Source organism: Aspergillus ibericus (assembly GCF_003184845.1).
Source record: "Aspergillus ibericus CBS 121593 unplaced genomic scaffold BO80scaffold_81, whole genome shotgun sequence".
NCBI lineage: Eukaryota > Fungi > Ascomycota > Eurotiomycetes > Eurotiales > Aspergillaceae > Aspergillus > Aspergillus ibericus.
The window spans coordinates 35,251-56,800 of NW_020292179.1; the positions used below are offsets into that span (position 1 = coordinate 35,251).

At 58.6% G+C, this 21,550-nt stretch overlaps 9 protein-coding genes across 9 annotated transcripts; 2 read left to right on the forward strand and 7 right to left on the reverse strand.

Moving 5' to 3' along the window:
- Window positions 1-183: 183 nt before the first annotated feature.
- Window positions 184-3,326, reverse strand: BO80DRAFT_276185 (GcvT family protein). The gene has a single exon (XM_025714885.1). The coding sequence runs from the start codon at window positions 2,900-2,902 to the stop codon at window positions 350-352; it is 2,553 nt and encodes an 850-aa protein (XP_025569546.1). The 5' UTR covers window positions 2,903-3,326; the 3' UTR covers window positions 184-349.
- Window positions 3,000-3,572, reverse strand: BO80DRAFT_276246 (uncharacterized protein). The gene has a single exon (XM_025714886.1). The coding sequence runs from the start codon at window positions 3,392-3,394 to the stop codon at window positions 3,098-3,100; it is 297 nt and encodes a 98-aa protein (XP_025569547.1). The 5' UTR covers window positions 3,395-3,572; the 3' UTR covers window positions 3,000-3,097.
- On the reverse strand, window positions 3,327-6,060 carry BO80DRAFT_276184 (putative C6 transcription factor). The gene is made up of 5 exons (XM_025714884.1): window positions 5,870-6,060; window positions 5,756-5,811; window positions 5,307-5,701; window positions 4,333-5,246; window positions 3,327-4,270 (listed from the first exon to the last, which is right to left on the reverse strand). Exons 1-5 carry the CDS (start codon window positions 5,882-5,884, stop codon window positions 3,752-3,754), a joined length of 1,899 nt encoding a protein of 632 aa, XP_025569548.1. The 5' UTR covers window positions 5,885-6,060; the 3' UTR covers window positions 3,327-3,751.
- A 760-nt stretch (window positions 6,061-6,820) lies between these two features.
- BO80DRAFT_419468 (aromatic ring-hydroxylating oxygenase subunit alpha) lies at window positions 6,821-8,206 on the reverse strand (the record flags this gene model as incomplete). Its single annotated transcript, XM_025718310.1, has 2 exons — window positions 6,821-7,329; window positions 7,380-8,206. 2 exons carry the CDS (start codon window positions 8,204-8,206, stop codon window positions 6,882-6,884), a joined length of 1,275 nt encoding a protein of 424 aa, XP_025569549.1. The 3' UTR covers window positions 6,821-6,881.
- A 972-nt stretch (window positions 8,207-9,178) lies between these two features.
- On the forward strand, window positions 9,179-10,737 carry BO80DRAFT_419469 (NAD(P)/FAD-dependent oxidoreductase; the record flags this gene model as incomplete). Its single annotated transcript, XM_025718311.1, has 2 exons — window positions 9,179-10,418; window positions 10,476-10,737. Exons 1-2 carry the CDS (start codon window positions 9,304-9,306, stop codon window positions 10,735-10,737), a joined length of 1,377 nt encoding a protein of 458 aa, XP_025569550.1. The 5' UTR covers window positions 9,179-9,303.
- Window positions 10,738-10,975: 238 nt separating this feature from the next.
- Window positions 10,976-11,996, reverse strand: BO80DRAFT_430056 (GNAT family N-acetyltransferase). Its single transcript, XM_025720623.1, has 2 exons — window positions 11,523-11,996; window positions 10,976-11,471 (listed from the first exon to the last, which is right to left on the reverse strand). The coding sequence occupies exons 1-2, from the start codon at window positions 11,929-11,931 to the stop codon at window positions 11,236-11,238; spliced, it is 645 nt and encodes a 214-aa protein (XP_025569551.1). The 5' UTR covers window positions 11,932-11,996; the 3' UTR covers window positions 10,976-11,235.
- Window positions 11,997-12,901: 905 nt separating this feature from the next.
- BO80DRAFT_276156 (UbiA family prenyltransferase) lies at window positions 12,902-14,113 on the forward strand. The gene is made up of 4 exons (XM_025714883.1): window positions 12,902-13,171; window positions 13,226-13,699; window positions 13,752-13,789; window positions 13,842-14,113. Exons 1-4 carry the CDS (start codon window positions 13,021-13,023, stop codon window positions 14,043-14,045), a joined length of 867 nt encoding a protein of 288 aa, XP_025569552.1. The 5' UTR covers window positions 12,902-13,020; the 3' UTR covers window positions 14,046-14,113.
- Window positions 14,114-14,615: 502 nt separating this feature from the next.
- BO80DRAFT_276339 (MFS general substrate transporter) lies at window positions 14,616-16,888 on the reverse strand. Its single transcript, XM_025714888.1, has 6 exons — window positions 16,505-16,888; window positions 15,841-16,439; window positions 15,765-15,783; window positions 15,121-15,705; window positions 14,810-15,038; window positions 14,616-14,722 (listed from the first exon to the last, which is right to left on the reverse strand). Exons 1-5 carry the CDS (start codon window positions 16,667-16,669, stop codon window positions 14,943-14,945), a joined length of 1,464 nt encoding a protein of 487 aa, XP_025569553.1. The 5' UTR covers window positions 16,670-16,888; the 3' UTR covers window positions 14,616-14,722; window positions 14,810-14,942.
- A 1,260-nt stretch (window positions 16,889-18,148) lies between these two features.
- Window positions 18,149-19,787, reverse strand: BO80DRAFT_369331 (cytochrome P450; the record flags this gene model as incomplete). Its single annotated transcript, XM_025716387.1, has 3 exons — window positions 18,149-19,061; window positions 19,116-19,553; window positions 19,612-19,787. 3 exons carry the CDS (start codon window positions 19,785-19,787, stop codon window positions 18,149-18,151), a joined length of 1,527 nt encoding a protein of 508 aa, XP_025569554.1.
- Between the last annotated feature and the right edge of the window lie 1,763 nt (window positions 19,788-21,550).

Here is a 21,550-nt window from a genome sequence, read left to right on the forward strand (position 1 = left end):
TGCGCGCGTTCAGCCATCCTGCTGGGGATGCGACCAGGAGGGGGGATGGGAAGACGGAGGAGGGATCGAGGGAGCTGGGAGGATTGAGAGACCCCGCGCGAAGGTCAACAGGCTAGTTGAGGATGATTCAGCGCTGGGTCGCTGCTCATGAATTCGGTACTAGCTACTGGTAACTACTCGATTCACTCTTCTGATATGTGGCTCCTGGCCCCAAGCACGCTGGATGGAGTGAGCATCTGACACCAGGAAAAAATATATACAAATGGCGAACCGATCGTATCCCACTCGCCTGTAGCCCGTCAGACCCCGACCTCCCTCCCACCACCAACACGAACCAGTCTCGAGCCTCCTACAAGTGATGCTTCACGGGCCTCGCTAGCTCGGGGGCAGCTGATGGCCCATCCCGATGCAGGCGGCTTCCCCGAGGGTCATAGAGTGGCTCCGGCGTCACCGTGGCCTCGATGGGCTTCCCGAAATACTCAATCACAACCGCCTCCCCGTCTCGGACCCAGCCGGGCAGCCACGCATAGGCAGCCGGCTTGCGTGTCGTGTAGCTAAACACGGCGCTGGTCACATACCCGATCGGCTGACTGTTGTGGTAGACCGGTTCCTTTCCCAGGACCATGGAATGCCCGTCGTCCACTGTCAGGCAACGCAGGCGTCGAGCAGGTTTCTGGCGGGCGCAATCCTCCAGCGCTGCCTTTCCGACAAAATCTTCCGCTTTATCGGCCCGGACAGCACCCTCGACGCCAGCCTCGTACGGGTTGTGTTCGGTGGTCATGTCTGTACCCCAGGTCCGGGACCCCTTCTCCAACCGCAACGCGTTCAAGGCACTACGCCCCGCGGCGATCAGTCCGTGGCGCTTGCCAGCCTGCCAGAGAGCATCCCATAGCAGGTGGCCAGATTCGGCGCTCGTCTGAATCTCCCATCCGAGTTCCCCAACATAGGACTTGCGTAAGGCCGTCACAGGGATTCCGGCGATGGTGGCTCGCTTGACGCACATGTAGGGTAGTGCGGTGCTTGAAAAATCGTCAGATGTCACGGCACGAATCACATCCCGAGATCGAGGTCCCCATAGTCCGACACAGCAGGTGCTTCCGGTGACATCAGACACCTGCACCCATTGGCTCGGAGTGTGCTGCCTGTGACGGCGCGCCTCTCGAACCAGGTAGGCCACGTCGGTTGCCGTGTTCGCCCCGATTTGGAAGACATCCTCTTCCAGGCGGGCGACGAAGATGTCGCTGCGAATCTTGCCTTGGTCATTGAGAAGCAGGGCGTAAGTTATGGCACCAGGAGGTGCCGCAACATCGCCTGTCGTCAGACGCTGCAGCAAACGAAGTGCACCCGGCCCGGACACGTGCACTCGGTGGAAGGATGTCAGGTCATACATGGCAACTGCATTCCGTGTCTTCCATGCTTCCACTGCAGAGATGGGCGAGTAATACCGGGATGACCAGGCGTCTCGGGCGGTGGGCTGCCATTCGGCTGGAAGTGATCGGAGGAGCTCCGCGTTCGCCTCATACCAATATGGACGCTCCCAGCCGCCGAGCTCGAGGAAAAAGGCGCCCAGCGCTTGTTGCCGCGAATAAAAGGGACTCACCCGTAGCTGGCGGGGAGACTCCCTCGGCTGTAAGGGGTGTAGGATGTCATAGATTTCGACAAAGTTCTGTTGTGCAGTCTCATTGACGTAGGCTCGAGTAAGCTGCACCTCTTCAAATCGAGACAGCTCGCACTCTGCGAGGTCGACCGTGGAAGCTCCATCTGTAAGCAACTCTGCCATGGAACGTGCGACGCCCGCCGAATGGGTGACCCAGACGGCTTCCGCGACGTAGAACCCGTCCAGACTAGGTGCTTGTCCGACGAGGGGCCCACCATCCGGGGTGAAGGAGAAGATGCCGTTGAACCCGTCCTGCACCTTAGCTTCACGTAACACAGGAAGAAGCTCCTGCGACATGGCCCATGCAGGAGAGAAGTCCTCAGGAGTGAATGGCAGCCGGGATGGCATTTGTTCTTCGTCGACTTGCTTGGGCGTCTGCCCCAACGATGCAGCCACCACTGGCATGGGACGGTGTCCATAATACCCGATACCTACCTGATCGCCATGTTCGCGGTAGTATAGATCCCGATCTTGGTGCCGTAGGATCGGAAGACTTGCGTTCATTCCGTTGGGACGTTTATTGATGTCACGACCCGCCAGAGCGGGCACGGCGCTTGTTTTGGCGTACTGGTGGGCAAGCGGCAGCAGAGGAATCGACACCCCGGCCATCGCTCCGATTTCAACGCCCCAGAAGCCGGCACAGGAGATGACTATGTCCGCCGGGATCGTGCCATTAGGTGTGCTCACCCCCGTCACCCGGGAACCTGTCTGCTCAATGGCCGTGACAGGCGTTGAGGCATGGTAACGAACTCCCGCCTTCTGTGTGCGGGCGATGAGCAATTGGGTCGCGCGTGCAGCTAGGGCGAGGCCATCGGTAGGCGTGTGAAGTCCGCCCAGCACAAGGTCCTTGTTGAGGAGCGGATACCTCTCCAGACACTCCTCCACCGTCAGCAGACGCGCAGCAATACCCCAGGATGTCGCATAGCCGTGCTTACGCTTGAGCTCCTCAAGACGGGCGGGCGTCGTTGCCACCTCGAGGCCACCCACGGGGTTGAAGCATGGCATGCCATCCTCTTCCAGCGATTGGAGCTTTTCCACGGTATAACGGGCAAATCGAGTCATCGTCTTGGAGGCATTGGTCTGGAACACCAGGCCCGGGGCGTGCGAGGTGGAGCCGCCTGGCAAATGTAACGGGCCCTGTTCTACCACGACAATATTGCTCCATCCCCGGGCCACCAGCTCGTCGGCTAGGTTGGTGCCCACGATACCAGCTCCTATAATGACCACGCGCTGTGCCTGTGCCATGTCCGAAATTCAGCTCTCGGAAGGTCGAGGTCTCTTCGATGAGCGGCAGATGGATGGGTACATTTGGACTTTCACTACGCTCATCTTATGAGTAGCCCTGATATTGTCGTCGTGGAGGGAGCTACGCTTCTGAGGTGGTCTGCATGGCCGGATAACCACCGGCAACGGTTCCGCAGCCGAACCGGATCGTCAAGCCTATGAGATCGCGCATGAGCGCGATGTTACTAAAAATAAGCAGGACTGAAAGAGCTCCAGTATTGCCGATGGAGGGCAGACGGGCGGAAAAAGAAGGGACTCCGCACGGCTGCGAGGGGAAGGTGCATCGTATTCATTCCTAGTTGGGCAAGTCGCGAGGGGGGCGGGAAAGTATGCCCGAAACAGGCAAGGCGTTGCTGGTCGCGCGGAGATGGGGCCAGACTGCCCGAGATAGCCGGGTGGACAGCACCAAGTCGTGTTAGCACAGTAGATAGATAGATAGATAGGAGCGGTCATCTACTGGGGGTCTGGGCCCCCTCCTAGTGCCGAAAGCGCGACCGGGGTCGGGACCCCCTCACATTTCACATCTGAGGACGGTGAGTCGCTCTCGGGGTCCCATGACTGCGATGACGGTGGCAACAGATGCTCGACAAGGCTAGGGAACCTCTAGATAGCAAGCGCGTGGGGAGCCCTCGACCGTGGGTGGCGGGCGGGCTGACATGGTTGATGGTGCACAGGCGGGGAAGCCGAGGGTGACATCGGTGGCCATCCCTGCATGCGGGGTTGGACGTCTCCCGGTCCGGACTTATCATCAGCGGAGGACAAAGCAATCAACGCTATTTCTGCAACTATCATGCATCCAACCTGGCTGCCTCACAGGTTTCCCAGATTCCACCAAGATGAAAATTCCGCATCCCCGATTGCAGGCCCAGTGCTGTCGTATCCCAGGGAGCCATCGATGTCTCCCAGAGGCGCCGCGTCTGTCCACAGCCAGGGTGTATTGACCATGAGACTGTCAATGGGCGCAACCAGTCGATCGCGAGCCATGACGTTCCCCCCTGCATTGCCTTTGGACTTGGCCGGGGTCGGGTACAAGGGCAGGGGAACGGCCTGGCCCCCATCTGCGGTGTTGACCGTGACCTCGGGGGATGTGGTGACTATCACCTCCAGTGTCGACGCTTCTTCCGAGCCTTGCTCAACCATGGCCATGGCCAATGAGGGATGCAGTAGACGGCCATCCGATATCCCCTCTGCCGACTGATCCGTGCAGTGAAACTGCAAGATATCCCACATCAGAGGTATACTCAAATGGATCTTGGATGGTACCCAGGTTTCGTAATTGACGCCATCTGAGCCGGCTGCGACCCGCATCATTTGGTTCAAAATCCGGTGCTGAAGTCGGTTAGCTGTATCTCGCGCTATTCCAGGTCTCTATTGCTAAACTAGTCACGTACCAAGCCTTCACAAGCACGGGAAGTGGTTGCGAACGTCTTCAAAAATGCGCGGCACTTGGCCAGATCCACCCGAGATTTGTATTTCAGCCGGGGATCCCCGGCACAACAGTAGTACAGTTGCACCGTGGCGGCAATGGCGGCGACGTGGGCGAAGAAAGGATCGGACAGTCGCACCTCCTTCTCCAAAACCATGTCGATCAGGCGCACGATCCATGTCGCATGCAGTACAACAAGCTCCGAGGACCGTCGCCAAAAGCTATTCGGGATCGCTAGGTTGGTGTTGTGGCGAGAGGCCATGATGTACAGAAACGGATGGTTGAGGACCGTGAGGATGGCATGGTACATAAATTGTAATTTCAACCAGGGCACCCAGTAAGAGAGATTGCGGGAGAGCTCCTCCCCGTGGCGGTCGTAAAACTGGACGTGGTCATACCGATGGCAGAGAGGGGTCCGGTTCTCGATCTCCGTGAGGTCCGAGAGGACCACCGAGTACATTGACTCATGCCTCCAAGGCTCCCTCATCCTACTGCTGGCACAGTCCGACACGTAGCCTCTAACCTTGCTCCACACCCACCCGAACTGGATGCTCATGCTCCAGATGCCGGTATCGTCCGGCTCAGAGCATCCGACCGTGTCTTGTGGTAGGGGCGGAGGGGTAGGGACGGCCTCCTTTGGAGGTTCCTTGTCTCCGTCGTCAGCAAAGTATGGCGGGCGCCAGATCTCGGTTGGGATGCGTAAAAGCCCTGTCTGTCGACCGTATGACTGCTCGAGCAACTGCAGGCTCCAGAAGAGCCTTTTTTTGCGCTCGCTATGTGGATCCTCAGTTGAATAAGTGGCAGCGACATCCAGCATGCCCGAACGACAGAGCTGAGATGCCAGGCCAAGGTAGAATTGCCCCACATGCATATCCCCATCTGCCAGTGCCTGAGAGTTAGCTAGACCTCGTGGGTGACAGAGCCCGTTAATCTTCGTACCTATGAAGGAGGAGTAGGAAAGCAGACACAAGCTTTCGATCGTGGCCAGCTCAACGGTCCCATTCGCAATGCGGAGCATGATTATTGTCTTGGCGTTGTCGGCGTAGTGCTGTCCCTGATCCGGCTCTTGCAAGTACCGCAAGGTGAGGGCCAATAGACTAGAGATCAGCTCCTCGGGAAGGGATCCCGGTTCCCCAGGCCCGTCAAAGTCAAAACACCAGACCGGTTGGCGGTGGCAGTGCTCCACATAGAGATCGATTGCTCTGGCAATCGCCGATGGAGATGGTTGGGGGGTTGCCACATCCTCTACCTCCGCTGCATGGGGGTATGGATCGTTAGACGGGTAGTTGCTAGGTTGTGTTGCCTTTGTCCCTGGGCCACTCTCCCGGGCCGGTCTGTGTGGTTGTGAGACTATTGGCCATGGGTAACAGTAAGGAACGAACACCTACATGCTGCCATTCAGAATAAGATTGACCTTTTCCTCGAGTTCTGCCAGCCTATCCTTCTAGGGTGAGCGCATCAGCATCCACCTTGTCGAGAGAACCTTGGTCCGGGCCACCCACGGGCGGACTGCCCATCGATGTTCTCGTGATGGGCGTATACAAACACGGCTGGTTGAGCCGCACGCAGCAGGAGCACGCCGGTTTCTCTCCGGGACACCGCGTTTTCTTCCTCCTGTCAACGTGTGAGTGTGTGATTTAGGCCGGGCAGATGGGAAGCGACCCAAACCTGCAATTCAAACACGCATGGTTGGACCGTAACCGCCGACGCGGACCCCCCAGCGGCGTCATCGTCTGCCCCAGGGAGACTGAGCGAAGATGGATGATGGGATGGGATGATATGGAACAGCACGGGTTAAATGGAAGAGACGGAGGAAAGGAGAGGCAATCCTGATATAGAGGCCAGACTCGGTGAGGGGAAGCTGATCCGATCAGCATCGGGAATGTCTGGAAGGGGCATGGTTGCCGGGGTGGGACAGCAATCCTTCCGCGGTGCTGGTCACCTGGCCCCGCCTGGCGTCGTCCCTCGCCAGTCGCCCCATGGATGATGGGCCAGCCAGTCGCCCGGCCTCCATTACGGACCGCTGCATGGTGACAGTCGTGATGCGGGATGCATTATTGAGACGAGACGACTATCAGCACCGCGGTCCCTGCAGACTTGCGCAAGCTATATCTAAATAGTGATAAGCTGCTGAAGCTGCTAGGAGGACAACAAGATGTGCGGTAGCGAGCGAGCCAGCGAGCAGCCCAAGAGAAACTCGCTGCCGGTCAGGTGATCGCACGTGGTGTTTACGGTTTCCCCCCTACCGACCGTCGCATCTTCGGGTCTACCCACCGATATAGCTAAACAACTCACGCCTTCGACAATTTTCGAGGCCTCTGCTTGCGTTACGCGTCAATATGTCATACAAACTGTCTGACAGCCGTTCAGTCTACATGTGAGTGGGATATATTTGGTTGCTAGTATGCTCTTCACTTCAAATTACGACTGCTAACATGGTTGCTGGACTGCAGTACAAATTCCCCTCATTAACCGAGCCCATGTGTTCTTCCTCCTATCCTTCATCATTATACTTCACCACGCGACCGTTGCTGGTACTTGACCCTCCAAGTTGGAGCAGCACTCCTTGCCCGCCTGACAAGTCAAATTGGAGCAGAACTGGATGTCCTTGGCACTAGTGGACGCCTCCTTGGGCACCCTCTGTCGCGCAGGCCAGATCTCCTGCCCAGCCTTGTCCTCCCGCTGGGAATGCTCCTGCACAACCTCCCGGACCACCCTCTGGAAGTACAGCGGGCCCTTCTCCATCTGTGGGTGAAGCTCTCCGTTCACAAACACTCCGGCGTTGAGATTTCTCTGTGTTAGATCGCAGAGATCCTTGTCCTCCGACATGATTCGCTTGTACATGGAATCGATCAGCTTAAAGTCGGCATCGCTGGAATGCTTGTTTCGGTAGACCTCGTACTTCATCACCGATCGGGTGGGAGAAATGGGCACAAATCGCTGCATGAAGAAAAAGTGCGGTCTACGGACTGTTAGCAGTGGGGAACCCTTGCATCGCACAGGAATACTCACGAGACCGTCATGGACGCGTTTGGGAAATAATAGGTGCTGGCAATCCGCAGCCCCGCGGCGATCTGGTCTGGCTTGGAGTGGGCGTCGTGGATGATGCCACCGTCCTTGGTGTCGACCGAGTACGTGGCCAGGTCGGCCAAAGCCGGGATGTCTGGGTGCGTCGTCTGACAGTGGTAGCATTCATTGTAGTTGTCGGCCAAGATCTTCCAGTTGTAGCTCCCCTCCATCTCCCAGGTGTGGTCGAAGGTGTACTCGTCCCACTTGACCTCATCGAACCGGGGTTGGACATCGATGCCTTTGAAGTCGTCTTCCCATGCGATCTCCGGCTTCTCTCCGGCGTCGAGATTTACCCAAATGAAACCATTGTGGTCGAGATGGACGTGAATGGGCAGCAGTCCATTGCGACTCTTGTCGAAGCCGTCCACATCCTGGTAGCCGGGGGCCTTGGCAAGTTTCCCATTGAGGCCGTACGACCAGCCGTGATATTTGCAAGCGAAGATCCGGGCAGACCCCTTCTCCTCCGTCACCAGGGGAAAGGCCCGGTGGCGGCAAACGTTGTGGAAGGCATTGACGTTTCCCTCGCGATCTCGGACAAGCACGAAGTTGAAACCCGACACTTCATACTGCAGCCAGTCCCCCGTGTTGGGCAGTCTCAGTTGGTGCGTGGTCAGTAGCCATTTGCGGGAGAAGATGGCCCGTCTCTCGAGCTCAAACATGTCCTGGGAGGTGTACCATGAGGCCGGGAGCGCTCTCACTGCCCCCTTTTCGGCTGGTGGTGCTGTTGCCGTCTCTCGAAGCCCAAGGTAGTTCCACAACGACGACGCCATTGTGTCGATGAATCGTATGATATCCTCAAGGTCGAAGATGAAAGACTATCAAGGAAGGTTGCTGCACCTGCAATTGATGTGGCTCTCCTGGAGTATTTCGTCGTGAAGGTGAGCTTTGGTATTTATAGCCATGGCCTGGCTTCGTGCCCCCTTGAGTTTGATATGGTCAAAAGGCATGGTGTAGAGACTCGTACTCGCGGCTCACATCCCGTCAACCGGCTGGATGTCCGCTGAGGAACCGGATGGATAGCGATCAGGGGTTCGGAGCGGAGCCTGACCCTGGGTCACCTGGACGACGCGAGCTGCCCACGACAACAACTTGTTTGTCACTCAAGGGATTCATGCTGCGGTTTCCATGTTGCGTTCTACCTCCTGGTACTGCTGACGAACGGACGGCTCCTCGGAACCTGAGGGTCGATCCCGGATCCCGAAGTCAGCAGAACGAGAGCAACAACGAGGATGGATCAGCTCGGTCAGAGCTTCTTCCTAGTTGAGGAAAGGAATCCCACCGGGGTGAGTCTCCAGATGGGGAAATTCTGCCCCAAGATAAGCTCTCTCGGGAGGCGAGGCAGGAGGATGGCGGCCTCAAGGGCTTGATGCCACGAGGTGATGGGTTTGTCGGGGTTTCCACATTGGACTAATGGCAACCGTGTCTTCGTTCCTGTTCCCCCTTCTGCCCTGATCATCCAGTGTTTCCCTTGTTCTACTTGTCTACTGGACGTTCATTTCTCCTTTCCCAAGCCTCTAGGCGCCGAATCCTACAGCCCCGTGATCTCCATCAAGAGCGAGGGAGAGCGAGGGATTCCATGTACAAGTGAGCATCACATCTGGCCTGACAGGGATGCAGGTAGACTGCATCAATGATGGCGGACGCCAATACCGTCTGCCGTATAGCCGCACGATCTATAGGGATGGGGTTCTCTGCCAAAGACACGGCACGGTTCGCTTGCCGCCTGGCAGCCGACGCCCAGACGGACTCGGTTCGGCTTCCGGCTCCCAGCCGCAGCCACTGTTTGGCAGCGCATAAATCATCCGCGTGGCTAATGACTAGCTCTTGGTGATGGTTCCTACGCGATCTTGGATCTCATTCTCCTGCCATGGACAAGACACAGCACATCGTCATTGTTGGAGCCGGCGTCTTTGGCCTGTCCACGGCCCTGGATCTGGCCCAAGATGGCTTCTCATCGGTGACCGTGATGGACCGGTCGATGCCTCCAGTCCCCGATGGATCCAGCAATGACATATCGCGCGTCATTCGATTCGACTATGGGGATGCGGTATATGCGCAAATGGCCAAAGACGCATACGAGCTGTGGAACACCAGTCCCGACTATACCGCCTCCTTCCATCGTACCCCCTGTGTCTGGACCGCTCAACAGTCAGGACCGGCAAATCTCGTCCAGGCCGGGGGATCGGACTTCATCCGCAAGTCCAAGGAGATTCTGACCGACATGGGCCATGAATGGCATGGGCTTGACGACGTGGCTGCCTTGAAGGCCCGATTCCCCGCCATTACGGGGACCCCGATCGGCCAGGGGTTTGAAGGATTCTACAACAGCTCGGCCGGATGGGCCGACGCAGGTCTCGCCATCGCCGGTCTGCGCGACCGCTGCATTGACGCTGGAGTATCCTTCGTCACGGGTCGACATGGACACGTGACGGGGTTGGAGAAGGGGTCGGACGGGACGATCCAGGCCGTTCGGACGATCGATGGCGGCAGCATCACGGCGGACCAGTTCATCTTTGCGACTGGGGCGTGGACGGCCAGTCTCATTGCCTCCTGGAATACGATGGTGGCCACCGCCCAGATCGTCGGGTTTGTGCGGTTGACGCCCGATGAGGTAACCCGCCTGAAGGACCTGCCCATCATCTTCAATCTCTCCACTGGGTTCTTCAGCTTTCCTCCCCACGAACAGACGGGATACTTGAAGGTGGCATGTCACAGTTTCGGATACACCTTGTCCTCCACTGCAGCGGACCAGAACATATCCTCGCCACCTAGTGAGGCTATTTCCGCACGGGCGAACTTCATCCCGGAAGAAGGAAGACAACGGCTCCTGGCCGGGCTCGGGGAGATCCTGCCCGAACTGGTGGCCCGGGGGTTCGAGAAGACCTGCCTCTGCTGGTATAACGAGACGCCGACGGGGGACTTCATTTTCGATCGGCACCCCGAACATCCGAACCTGTTCATCGCAACCGGTGGCACCGGGCAGTAAGTCTCCCTGCGAACGGTGGCAGATGCCCGATACTGACGGTTAATAATACTCAGTGCATATAAGTTTCTGCCGGTAATTGGCAAATATATCTCACATGCCTTCCAGGGCCGGCTGCCCGCCGACCTCGCGGCTCGGTGGAAGTTCCATACCGACTATCGGGCGCGTCCGCAGGATGACTTGTTCACGGGGGCACGTAGCCGCGGGGGCGGCGATGGCAGCCGAGGAGGTCCCGGCCGACGGGAATTCACGGGCCAGGAGCGGGATCGCCTGCTATCTTTGACGGGGGCGCTGGCACGGAGACCGGCGAAGATGTAGATATAGAATCCATACTCTCTGATGCCAATGGGAGAGGCAGACTCGGTTCTCTGATGGTATCTCCCACCCGTCCAGAGCAGCAGCAGTCAACGATAGACCGCATGTACCGCCGGGTCAGAATATACATAAGACCCGAAGGTTGAGTTTGGACTCATTGGCTCAGCCGATCAGGTGATACAGGCTACACTTGGTGTGAGGGTTCATCTTCTCTCACTATCAATCATCGATCAGATGTATCCAACATTATCACAAAGCATCATGTGTCTGATCACGGACACATAGGATTCTCTTCTATATAATCGATAGCATGATGTTCCACGGCGACCCGCTGTAGCAGGGAAATGCCCACGGGCCTGGTTTCTATATATACCGGTCTTCCCCACGCCAGCTGTGACTGAACAACTCAGCAAGACTTGGCAGTTCTCGAGAAACCAATCCAACCGGGCACTCCCAGGACTCGTCGCAGAAGCAACTACTAATCTTCCAGTACACTGTTTCTCAAGCACTTGATTTCCGCGGGTCCCTCACCATGGCGGCCAGCTCTCCCGTGTCACCACCGAGGAGATAGCTGCGGTCCTCAAAGCCCAGTCGCTCGTATACCGGCTTCCCGGATTGACTGGCATCGATGTAGATGGGGACCCCCGCCTCGTCAGCCGCCTGACAGCCCCATTCGAGGAGCAGACGAGCGGCCCCCATGCGACGGTAGGCGGTATGGGTGGCGAGCATATCCAGATCTAGTCGTGGGTCAGCAACCAGGTGGGCACCAACCAGCCGGGACAGGATACCGGGTTTCAACCTACAGAAGTTCGGTCGACCCCCACCGACGAGCGTGGCCCGGCAGGTCTCGAGCTGATGGAGAAAGGCGTCGTTCCGGACTGGGTCCATGTCCGGATGCCAGGCGGGCCAGCGGGCGCCGCGCTCCTCGGCCGTCTGGAGGGACCATTTGGCATAGGCGACAATGCGGCCATTTTGGGCGGTATCGACGACCTTCAGGTATTTCTCCCGCGGCTTGTGCAACATGTCGTGCTGGTTGGCCGCGTGCCACCACTGCCGGACCCCGGGGGTGTCGGGCCAGATGGCGCGGAGGCCCGGCGTGGTGAAGGCATTGTACCACAGCTCGGTGATCTCGGAGAGATCGTCGAGGGTTGCGAAGTCAAGCCGTAGGGGTGAGTTGCTGTCCGTGGACGATGTCATGCTGGGCGAGGAGTGCACATGGAGAGCACAAAGCGGACAATTGGAGGAGGAAAGCCCGGGTTCATCTGGAGAGAAAGAAAGAAAGATGCCTCGCTGGCGGAGTCGCGCAAGGGACCGCGCGCCGTGGGGATCGGAGGCCCTGACTGGCTGGCCTCGGTCGATCGGCCCACTTGGACGAGGCCTAATGACTCACTGCAGTCACATTCCAGGTACCTATCCCAGTAACTTCCACTCCATTGCTGGGACCATCCTATGTCAATTAGAACGCATCGCAGTCCGATCTAGCCCTCTTTCCAGGCCTTCAGAGCCGCTGCCACCCAGGAATGTCTCGGGAGGGTAACAGCAGAATGATATTGCGGCCAGTTCGCGTGCGTCAGAGACGGACTGTGGGTAAGATCCCAGGGCCCGTGCTCCTAACCCGAGTCAGAAGTCTGTTTGGTATATCGTGCAACCCAACTACAGCCTCGTGTGTTGCAATGTGACACTGTCACTCGTCCAGTTGGCAATTGAGCCCATGGGTGCAGCCACTCGAATGGGTGATATTGTACCCCGGGAGCCGGGTCTGTAATAGCACGCGTTCACATCTATCTGGGATTCGGCCATCCTGCACCCCATGATAGTGTCCGAGACTTGGCCGTACTGCATGCCGAATACGATCTGACCGGAGCCTCCCCGTGGAGTGGGGCCATCCTGCAGCCCACCGCCGGGCCCCAGTCTCTGAATCGCATGGACGCCCCAGTGGATGGAGCCTGATCACCTCGGCCGTGTGATCATAACGTGCTGTCTCTCGGGCCTCGGATTGGTCGTGGAGATACTGCCCAAGTCCTCGTCTGCCCGTGCCCCGTGCCATGGCTCTCGCGGGAAGGTGAATGGCACATGGCTGCCTCGTGGGATGAGCACAGTGGATCCGGCCGTGCTGGATTGAAGATAGCACGTCGGGCTGAAGAACCCGATGGCCGATGGCACGCCAATCTCTGCTCGCTCGCTCTGGCCAAGCAATCTTAGCCGGAAGCTTGGTCGGCTGGAACCAACATATATGGATGACCTTTTCCCCCAGGCAGGTAACTGCACACGCGCTGCATCCATACCATGTTTCAATTCCTCTTCCGTGAGCTCGGGCTCTGCTATGGCTTTGTGCGCCGCGACCTGGGCACTGGCCTGCTTCCAGTCCCGGGATTCACGCTGGCCTCCTTACTCTACCGCAAGGCACCCCGGGAGGAAATGGTTCCAGCTATTGCCAGTAAGTTTATGTCATCCTTCCATGGCGACCCGGCTTACCCTAGGATCATCGCAGTGGCCTTCCTGTACGGCTTCCTCTACCTCTACACCTTTGTGGTCTCCAACCAAATCACCGGGGTAAGCGAGGACAAGATCAACAAGCCGGATCGCCCCATTGCGTCCGGCGCAGAATCGCTGTCGGCAGCCAAGATTCGGTACTGGGTTCTCACCACGCTGTATCTCGCTCTGGGATATGTTCTGGGTGTCTCCGAATGGGCGTTGTTGTGGATTCTCACTACGATTGCGCACAACCCCTTGGGATGGTCCGACTTCGGGCCCACCAAGGACCTCTGCATGGGGCTCGGATGCATCGCCCAGCTGAAAGCCGCATGGGCCATTGGGGGTTCCCCGCCGGACATGGGCTGGGCGTGGATTAAGATCATCACGTTGTATATGCTGTGGCCGATCCCGCTGCAGGATTTGCGGGATGTACCTGGCGATTTGGCTGCCGGACGCCGCACGACGCCAATTCTCCTGGGAGACATGCCTGGTGAGGCTGACCTTGAAGGTGCGTCATGGTGATAGTACTGATAATCTTCTAGCACGTATTTACATTTCCGCGGGGATCGTCGTATCGCAGGTAAGCTGATACCACGACTCCTGGTAAAGAGGTACTGACACCGCGTTCGCAGTTTCTGCTCATCAAATACCGCATTCTGGCGTATCGCTACGACACATCCACCATGATTCTGTCGGCTGCTCTGGTCCTCATGACCGTGGGATGCATCTTCCGCTTATTCGCCTTCCGGTCTCTGACCAGTGATCGGTTCTCCTACTGGTTGTATACCGTGATCTATGTTTTCCAGCCATTGTCGGCATGCATTACGCTGCGCTGAGTCCCAATGCTCCAGACTAGTGCGATCGATATGACGAACGTATTGATAAAGCGAGAGTGATAGACTGACACTGGTAGCTAGACGGAAGATTCATTCCAGATGCAAAATCCCAGATAAGGACTCGATCTTATCTTCTCAACGTCCGGCAACTAGTCTCGTCAGCCACATGATGATAAGGTACTGGTCTTCAGTACCACCCGCCCCTTGTAGAATAATCCCCGTCTCGTTATGGTGATTCTCGTACGGAGTCCATCCTATCAATCTGCCAGAGTATTTGAATCTCCCCGGCGGTGTGTACAACTTCACCCACCCGCTTGGGGCCGGTATCATCGATGCTGAGCGGAGATTCACCCTCACGGCCCACGGCACGAGTTTGGTATCCGACCTTTCCTATGACGCAAAGGCTCTGATAACCCAGCGAAGCTGGCTTTTTGGGGGGGGGGGAGGGGAAAAGAACCGGAGATCCATCGGGCTCCGATGAGTGGACCTGAAGTGGAGGAACGGATTCCTGTGGGATCGCTAGTCTCACCAACCGGCTCGTATTCCTTATCTGGCGGTCATTGGCTCGTCCACGTGTGGCGCTAGAGATTCCAGTCCCGGATTGACCGGCAAGCGACCAGAAAATTGGGGGTCACGCGTCATGACAGTGAAGTACGAGTTACACATCTGATCTAGCTCTGTGAACCGGTCGCGAGATATGCTTCCCCCGTCAGCTACGGCCTTCAGCATGCGGCATTGCCAAGGGTCTGGCCCACCAAACGAACTTGTTTAATAGTACCGTAGTTCGTGACTGAGATCGATTGATTACATCGTAATGGTAGATAGTAAATACACTTTTGCCGAAACAGAAATAGGATACACCGGGACATGATTCATTGCCGTTCATCAGCCTTTCGCTCACCGGGGGTTCCGGGAAGTTCCCATGGAGGAGGTGTCATAGCCCTGCGACTCGAGGTAGTCGCGGAAGCGGGCATCCTCGTGCGTGATAGTGTCCTGGGCGATGGTTAGCTATCTGTGCCTCCTATCCCAGTAGCTCCCGGGGGGGGGGGGGGGGGGGGGGATGATGGGGGCGTACCTGGTTGATCTTGGGCAGGCCGAAATAGGCCAGGAAGGCACTGAAGATGCACAGCGAGCTGGAGACATAGAAGGGGAATTGACCTTGGTGGGCGAGGTTATCACCGGCATCCTTGACGATGACGGGAAAGACGTAGGTGCCCACGAAAGCGCCCACTTTGCCCATGGCTGCGGCCGTGCCATAGTACTGGCCACGGATGGGAGTGGCACACGTCTTGGCCGCACACAGGCCGATGTTATCGCCGGGGCCGACTTCGCCCATGGCGAGGAAGATGCCGTAGACCACCACGAAGGCGGCCACGTAGTGGGAGGTATCCAGGTACGGGTAGCACCCGGTCATGATGAATCCGATGGCGCCCTGCACGAAGACCCCAAAGACCAACGTGTTGCGGGGCCCATACCAATCACTCATGAAGGCGCCCAGAAAGGAGCCGGGCACATAGAAGGCATTGATCAGGGTGTTCCAGCCCAGCGTCTTCCACAGGGGCGCACTGTCGCCGATGATGACCTTCAGCCACGCCGAGGAGTAGATGCTGAAGGAGTAGGTCGAGAAGTCGTAGATGAACCAGATCAGGGCGACCACGCACTAGGAACGAGGTTAGCCAGTTTCCGACAGTCAGTCGTCGCTTGTCCAGGCGGGCTTACCCAACGCTGCCAGTAGAATCTATTTCGCCCCAGTCAGCATCACTTTACAGGGTCGAAGGGAGGGGGCAGCCCTTACTTGATGATCAGCCAGGCGGGAAACTTGTGCATCTTCTCGCGGGAGTACTCTTCGGGCTCCTTGAGCTTCATTCGTAGGTAGATCAGACTGAGAGGCGGGATGACCCCCAGTCCGAGGCAGATGCGCCAGGCGGCCCGGAGGTGGTTCTCGCCACAGGCCAGGACGACAATCATGGGGACGAGCGACGAGGCGACCGAGGCCAGATCGAGCTGGAAGTTGGTGAACAGGATGAACCAGCGGTGACGGGTGCCCTCCTCCAATTCACCACTGCTCTCGGCGGCCGCGACCGAGCCCGCCGGATATTCACCTCCGACTCCCAGCCCCAGGAAGAAGCGATACGCGGTAAGGGCCGCGAACATGCCCGTCAAGCTGCCACCAGCCCCATAGGCTCCGGCACAGAGGGCGCCAAAGATGAAGAGGATGACGGTGGAGACCATCAGGGTGTTGGCGCGCGACCAGTGATCGGAGAGATACCCAAAGAACAGCATTCCGACGACGGTGCCGGCGAAGGCGATGGAGGAGACATTCTGACTGTAAGTGGAATTGGCGTAGGTATCGGGATAGAGATCCGAGAGGATAGTGTTGACGGTACCGATGACCTGAAGAGCGACGCGAACCGGTTAGTGAAGCAGAACGAGGGCTTCATGGCCGCAGGAAATCATACGTATTGCAGGTAGCCGTCGGACCACAAACCGGCACCACAGGCAAAGGTGGGCCAACTGCGCTCCCACCAGGTCTTTTCCGGTTGCGCCAGAGGATCCTCGTCCATGTGACGATCCCCGTGGGGAGCGATCACCAACTCGGAGGTTTTCTCGTCTCGGGGATCCATGGTGGTGTGAAAGACCAAAGAGGGTAGATGGAACGCAAGGAGGGGCCAGGGAATCAGCTGCGCGGGCACGAGACCTCCGAATGCCGCAGTGCCAGGAGACGCAGGACTGCAGTCGGACAGGAACGGCAGGACGAGCGACACGCGGTGCTTTATAGGAGGCACCGTGCAGCAGCAGACGGCAGGATTGAGGATTTGCCCCAAACGCACCCACGAGGGGAGCTTGACAGGTTAAGGTTTGGTGTCAAGTACTAGGTACCTGGACCCGACATGTGAAAACGGCGGGCACAGGTGGAGGCAGCCGGTACCTGGTACTTGACTGGTGCATCCTATCGCGCGGCCCCGATAGTGCCCTAACAACCAGCGATACTCGGCCTCGCCGGGCGACATGCCCGCCCACTAAACACCAAAGAATCAAGCTCAGCGGGGCGTGGTGCCCTCCATGGCTCCGTCCACCGGCTCGCGACGTGCCGCACACGTGCCCAGCTCACTGGCTCCCTGGCTGTCCCCCGGTCGCCCCCCCCCAGTTACCATGACACCATCCGCACTCCCATCCCGACAACACCTCCTCGAGCCATCCAGGGAAGCTTCGATGCTCATCAGATGGTCCGGAAGAGCACAATCATTGCGTGTGTTCCCTTGCCACCACGGGATCAGCATCTGGATCGGTTAACTATCGCCAGCATATCTCCCTGCAGCTTTTCACCACCCCCCGTGCCGGCCCTGCGATAAACCTCCGGGGTGTGATTCGTGAGGGGGCCTTTTCCGGCCCACTCTGCCATCGGGGCCTATATTAGCGTGCCTGAAGACGGTGACTCCTCGAAACTGCGGTGGTGTTCAGTGCATCGGGGCACGTGTGCAGCCACCCAACGCGGGCGCTTCTAATCACAACGCGGCCTGTGCCCACGTGCCTCCGTTGTGGTGTTGCCCTGCATCCTGCGCCCGCGCAGAGTTTTTTTTTTCCTGCACACCCTCTCCCCCTGGGGATATACGCGGTCGCCCACCCGTCATGCAATGACCTCCGATCGGCCTGCCAGCCCAGTGGGACTGATGTAGCTACCCAGTGTCCAGGCTGAGCGCGGTGGGGGTTCATACCAAGACCAACCGTTCGAACCCGACCGTAGGGCCGGTGATGCCGGCTCCACCCTAAGACTGCCATCCGGACGCCGCCTCTCGGCCAGCCCGTGATGCATAAGGCTCGATGTCTGGGCGGGGACCTTGCCAAACGAGATCATTCTACTCCGTGGTAATTGCCCACATCGCACGCCAGCCACGTGCTCGGCCTCTAGGTCCAGATGGCATCAACTCCAGCCCGGTCAAGCTTTTCTGGCAGGGCTCGCCAAGCCCGATGCTGTTGCCCCACGTGGGCCAGGCAGAGACTCCCTGGTGGGAAATGAAAAGAATCGTATGTTATTTACAGGGTATAGCCCACTCTCTACTAAGGTTGCTTGAGACAATCAACGGCATTCGAATCAGCGCGGATCATCCCACCATCAGGTTGAAGGCCCCCGTCCCTGCCTTGACCTCAAAGTCCCATTCCACCCCCTCCGAGTCCTGGCACGGAGTGACCCGTACCGCAATCCCCTCCTTGGGGGGTCGCATGCTCGACGTGATCGCCTGCGCGTTCATCGGCGGCACTCGCCACACGCCATCGACCGGGGTCACGTCCACCCGCAGCACCATCATGACCGCCAGGGCCAGGATCTCCGAGCAGGCAAAGTGGCGCCCCGGACAGATGACGGGCGACACCCCGAACGTCATAAATCCTCCCGTCCGACGAGGGTTCTTGTTCTCGGACTTGATAAAGCGCCGCGGATCAAACTCGTCCGCGGTCGAGCCCCACGTCTCGGTGGTTCGGCCCACCGACGCCGCCGGCATATTGAGCACGCCGCCGGCCTTGAGGAGGTATTGATCCGCCAGCAGGACGTCCTGCAGTACGAAGCGCGTCGGGGCGGACACGGACCGGGTGCGCAAGATCTCCTGGAACGTCGACAGCAGGAGGGGGCACTGGTCGCGCAGGGCCGAGATGTCCACAATGTGGCGCTGGTCCGCGTCCACCCGCATCGCATGCTCGCGGACTTCCGCGCGGATCTCGGCGAGGAGGTCGGGTCGGGAGTAGAGGTCGTACAGCACCCAAAAGGTGGCCGGGACCGAATTGGAGAGCAGTCCGATGGCCATCGACACCTCCTGCCGGGCGATATCCTCCGTGGGCACGCCGGCGTCGTGCATCGTTTTCCACCGCACGTATGTCAGCTCCGACCCCTCCTCATGTCCTCCGAGCTCGTAGTACTTCACCAGGGCGGCGACGGCCGCCTCGCGCCCTTTCCAGGCGGTGCGGGCGGTCAGCCAGGGTAGAAAGTTGGCCAACAGGGGGCTCATGTGGGATTCAAAGTCCCTAGACGGTTAGTCGGAGGGTGGACTTCAGCCCGGGCGGAAGTGGATCACTCACCAGAAGGCATCTTCCACGCGCGGATCCTGGTACGGATTCAAGGGCCCGTACGAGGCATCCGTGCTGGCCGCCGTGATGACCCGACGGCACCAGTCGAACAGATCGATGGTGGGCAGGCGGACCAGCTCATCCAGGCGCGGTCGCAGCATCTGTGCCATGCGCTCGTTCATCACATCCAATCCCCGCCCGCTCAGGGTCGGCTGCATGGCATGCACCACGTCGTGCCCCAGGCCCTGACCCCCCGACTCCTTCTCGCGAAATTGCTCCAGGACGGGGCCGCGGATGCCGGCCATGCGCTCGAGCGTCATCGACACAAACGGGTCAAAGGAGAGGGACTTTCGGTTCCGTTGGACAGCCTGCACCAGCGGGGGCGAGGTGACCAGGTAGCTTTTGCTGAAGACCAGGTCCAGCGTGCAGATCGGATGGGGATGTTTCGCACTGGGGCCGTCAGCGGTCCGTCCGTCTGCCCTGCGGTTCCGGGGGTCGAGCGACTCACGTTACCATGTCGAAGTACGGCAATCCGTGCCACAGCAGCCCCACGAGGTGGCCGATGAGGGGGATGCGGCTGCTCACCAGCGGCGGTTCTCGCGGGTCGCGACTCTGCCGGCGATGCAGGACGTAGAGCAGCCCGGCCACGAGGCCGAGCAGCAGCAGCCGGGAGACGTCCAACATGACGAAGATCACAGAATCCGAGCCCGGGGGGGGGGGACGGTGGGCGACGAGGCCGAATATTTAAGGGGATCCCCGGACCTCAGCGCGCGTCAGCCACCCGATCTCTCAGGCCCCCTGGGTGGAGGGCATTGCAAATGACTTCTCGTCTGGTTGGCTGCCATGCTGATGGGCCCGCCCGGCTAATCTAATGATCCTGAGTCCTTCGGCGGGTGGACCCCGAGTGGAGATCCGTCGATACGCCGCGATACGAGCCCTATCCGCTGGGCAGCGTCCAGGCCAGGATTTCATACCTTGGTTTACGGGCTGATACACTCACTATGCTGCTATTTTGACATCTGCCTGCTGTCGCATTGCTTCGTATCGAATGGTGGTCCTTGCCGCGGCCCCTTGATTGGCCCGTTTCGGTGCATGGTACGATGGCCCGCTGACCACTCCACTCCCTCTACGCAATCGATTCCATCGGAAAAGGGGCGCGTCTGTCAGATCGAAATGCTCCAGGGTGAAACATACGCCCACCGCAGCATACATCTCACACTCTGGTCGTATGGCTTCTCAGGGGTCATATACGAGGCGACCTCGATCTCCTCTTTGCGAAACACCATGCTCTGGCATCGTGGTTGTTCACCCCGTTGATTCAAATACACTGCTGCTCGCACGCCAGCGAATATATGAGCTCGCTATTGTTCTTCGAGGGACCGGTGAAGGGGACACCAGCGCTTCAATGATACCCCGGCGTCACTGATAAGATGCGCCAGACTGCCTGCCATTTGGGATTCTCGCAGGTCCCGACTCGCCAGTGGTAATCATAATCAGGATACCCCGTATGTATGGTGTGGTGGTTCCGTAGCTCGACTTGGGCATGATCCTGGGGTCGTCTGCCACTGACAGTCCAACTTCGGACAAAGAGGTGGAGGGTAGGTGGTACCAGCACGGACAAAGGGCAGATGCTGTATATACCTCTGGCGGATGAAAAGCGCAGATATCGGCACTGCAGGGATATTATCGCCATCCAGAGTTGGAGATGTACTTTCCGGTCATCAGGCTTGCCGTGGTTGTCACCCCAGTCCCCAGATCACCCTGGAGACCACCGCGAACTCACCAGGGCTCGTCATTGCCATGGTCGTCTCGGGTAGAGCCCGGGGAAATTTCCTCGGCGCATACCGGAATGATGCCTCCGCTGGATGGATCTTGGTAGGAATCAGGACAAAGGAACCACAGCGAAGGGCTATGACCATCCTCGGCTATTCATTCGTATCACCTGACCGGCGTGCATCCCCGCGGAACCCCGCAGTCACCTGGTAGTCGCTTGATCCCTCGTAAATCCCCGATTCCATCATGGCGCACATCGTGCTTCGGGTCGCGATGCAGTCGATGCCAAGCCAGCCTGGCCGATGGCTATCTCGGTTCCCCCAGGCCCGCTTTGGCCCAGAGATTATGCAGCGAGTGGACTGGCCGGCTGGTATCGACTCGCGGCAGGTGGCTTATCCGGTGCGTGTGGGCTATCTTCAGTTGTGATTCATAAGGCGAAGGGTGTTAAAATTTGCCAAGTTTTGGAATGGTCACCTTGAATTGCCTGGATTCAACCCAGCCCGGTAGACAGTTTCCCGAGTAGTTTCAAATTCAAGATTGGGGGGCAGGCCCGCCGACCCGCTTCCCTTCGCTTAGGCGAACACACCGCTTCTGGCTCGGGACATGGAACGGGCAGAATTATGATCCCGCGGCATGTTTCCCCTTTTGGCCGGGGGGGTTTGTCTGATTATTCT

Excerpts from the sequence above, each read along its gene's own strand:
- BO80DRAFT_276185 (XM_025714885.1), bottom strand. The coding sequence starts at position 2,902 with ATGGCACAGGCACAGCGCGTGGTCATTATAGGAGCTGGTATCGTGGGC.
- BO80DRAFT_276246 (XM_025714886.1), bottom strand. The coding sequence starts at position 3,394 with ATGACCGCTCCTATCTATCTATCTATCTACTGTGCTAACACGACTTGG.
- BO80DRAFT_276184 (XM_025714884.1), bottom strand. Across the intron at positions 5,702-5,755 it reads CTTATTCTGAATGGCAGCAT|ACCGGCCCGGGAGAGTGGCC; the intron begins GTAGGTGTTCGT and ends ACAACCACACAG. Across the intron at positions 5,247-5,306 it reads TTCCTACTCCTCCTTCATAG|ATGGGGATATGCATGTGGGG; the intron begins GTACGAAGATTA and ends AGGCACTGGCAG.
- BO80DRAFT_430056 (XM_025720623.1), bottom strand. The coding sequence starts at position 11,931 with ATGACATCGTCCACGGACAGCAACTCACCCCTACGGCTTGACTTCGCA. Across the intron at positions 11,472-11,522 it reads CTTCTGTAGGTTGAAACCCG|ATCTGGATATGCTCGCCACC; the intron begins GTATCCTGTCCC and ends ACCCACGACTAG.
- BO80DRAFT_276156 (XM_025714883.1), top strand. The coding sequence starts at position 13,021 with ATGTTTCAATTCCTCTTCCGTGAGCTCGGGCTCTGCTATGGCTTTGTG. Across the intron at positions 13,172-13,225 it reads AATGGTTCCAGCTATTGCCA|TGGCCTTCCTGTACGGCTTC; the intron begins GTAAGTTTATGT and ends GGATCATCGCAG. Across the intron at positions 13,790-13,841 it reads CGGGGATCGTCGTATCGCAG|TTTCTGCTCATCAAATACCG; the intron begins GTAAGCTGATAC and ends CCGCGTTCGCAG.
- BO80DRAFT_276339 (XM_025714888.1), bottom strand. The coding sequence starts at position 16,669 with ATGGATCCCCGAGACGAGAAAACCTCCGAGTTGGTGATCGCTCCCCAC. Across the intron at positions 16,440-16,504 it reads CCGACGGCTACCTGCAATAC|GTCATCGGTACCGTCAACAC; the intron begins GTATGATTTCCT and ends GTCGCTCTTCAG. Across the intron at positions 15,039-15,120 it reads GCCTGCCCAAGATCAACCAG|GACACTATCACGCACGAGGA; the intron begins GTACGCCCCCAT and ends ACCATCGCCCAG.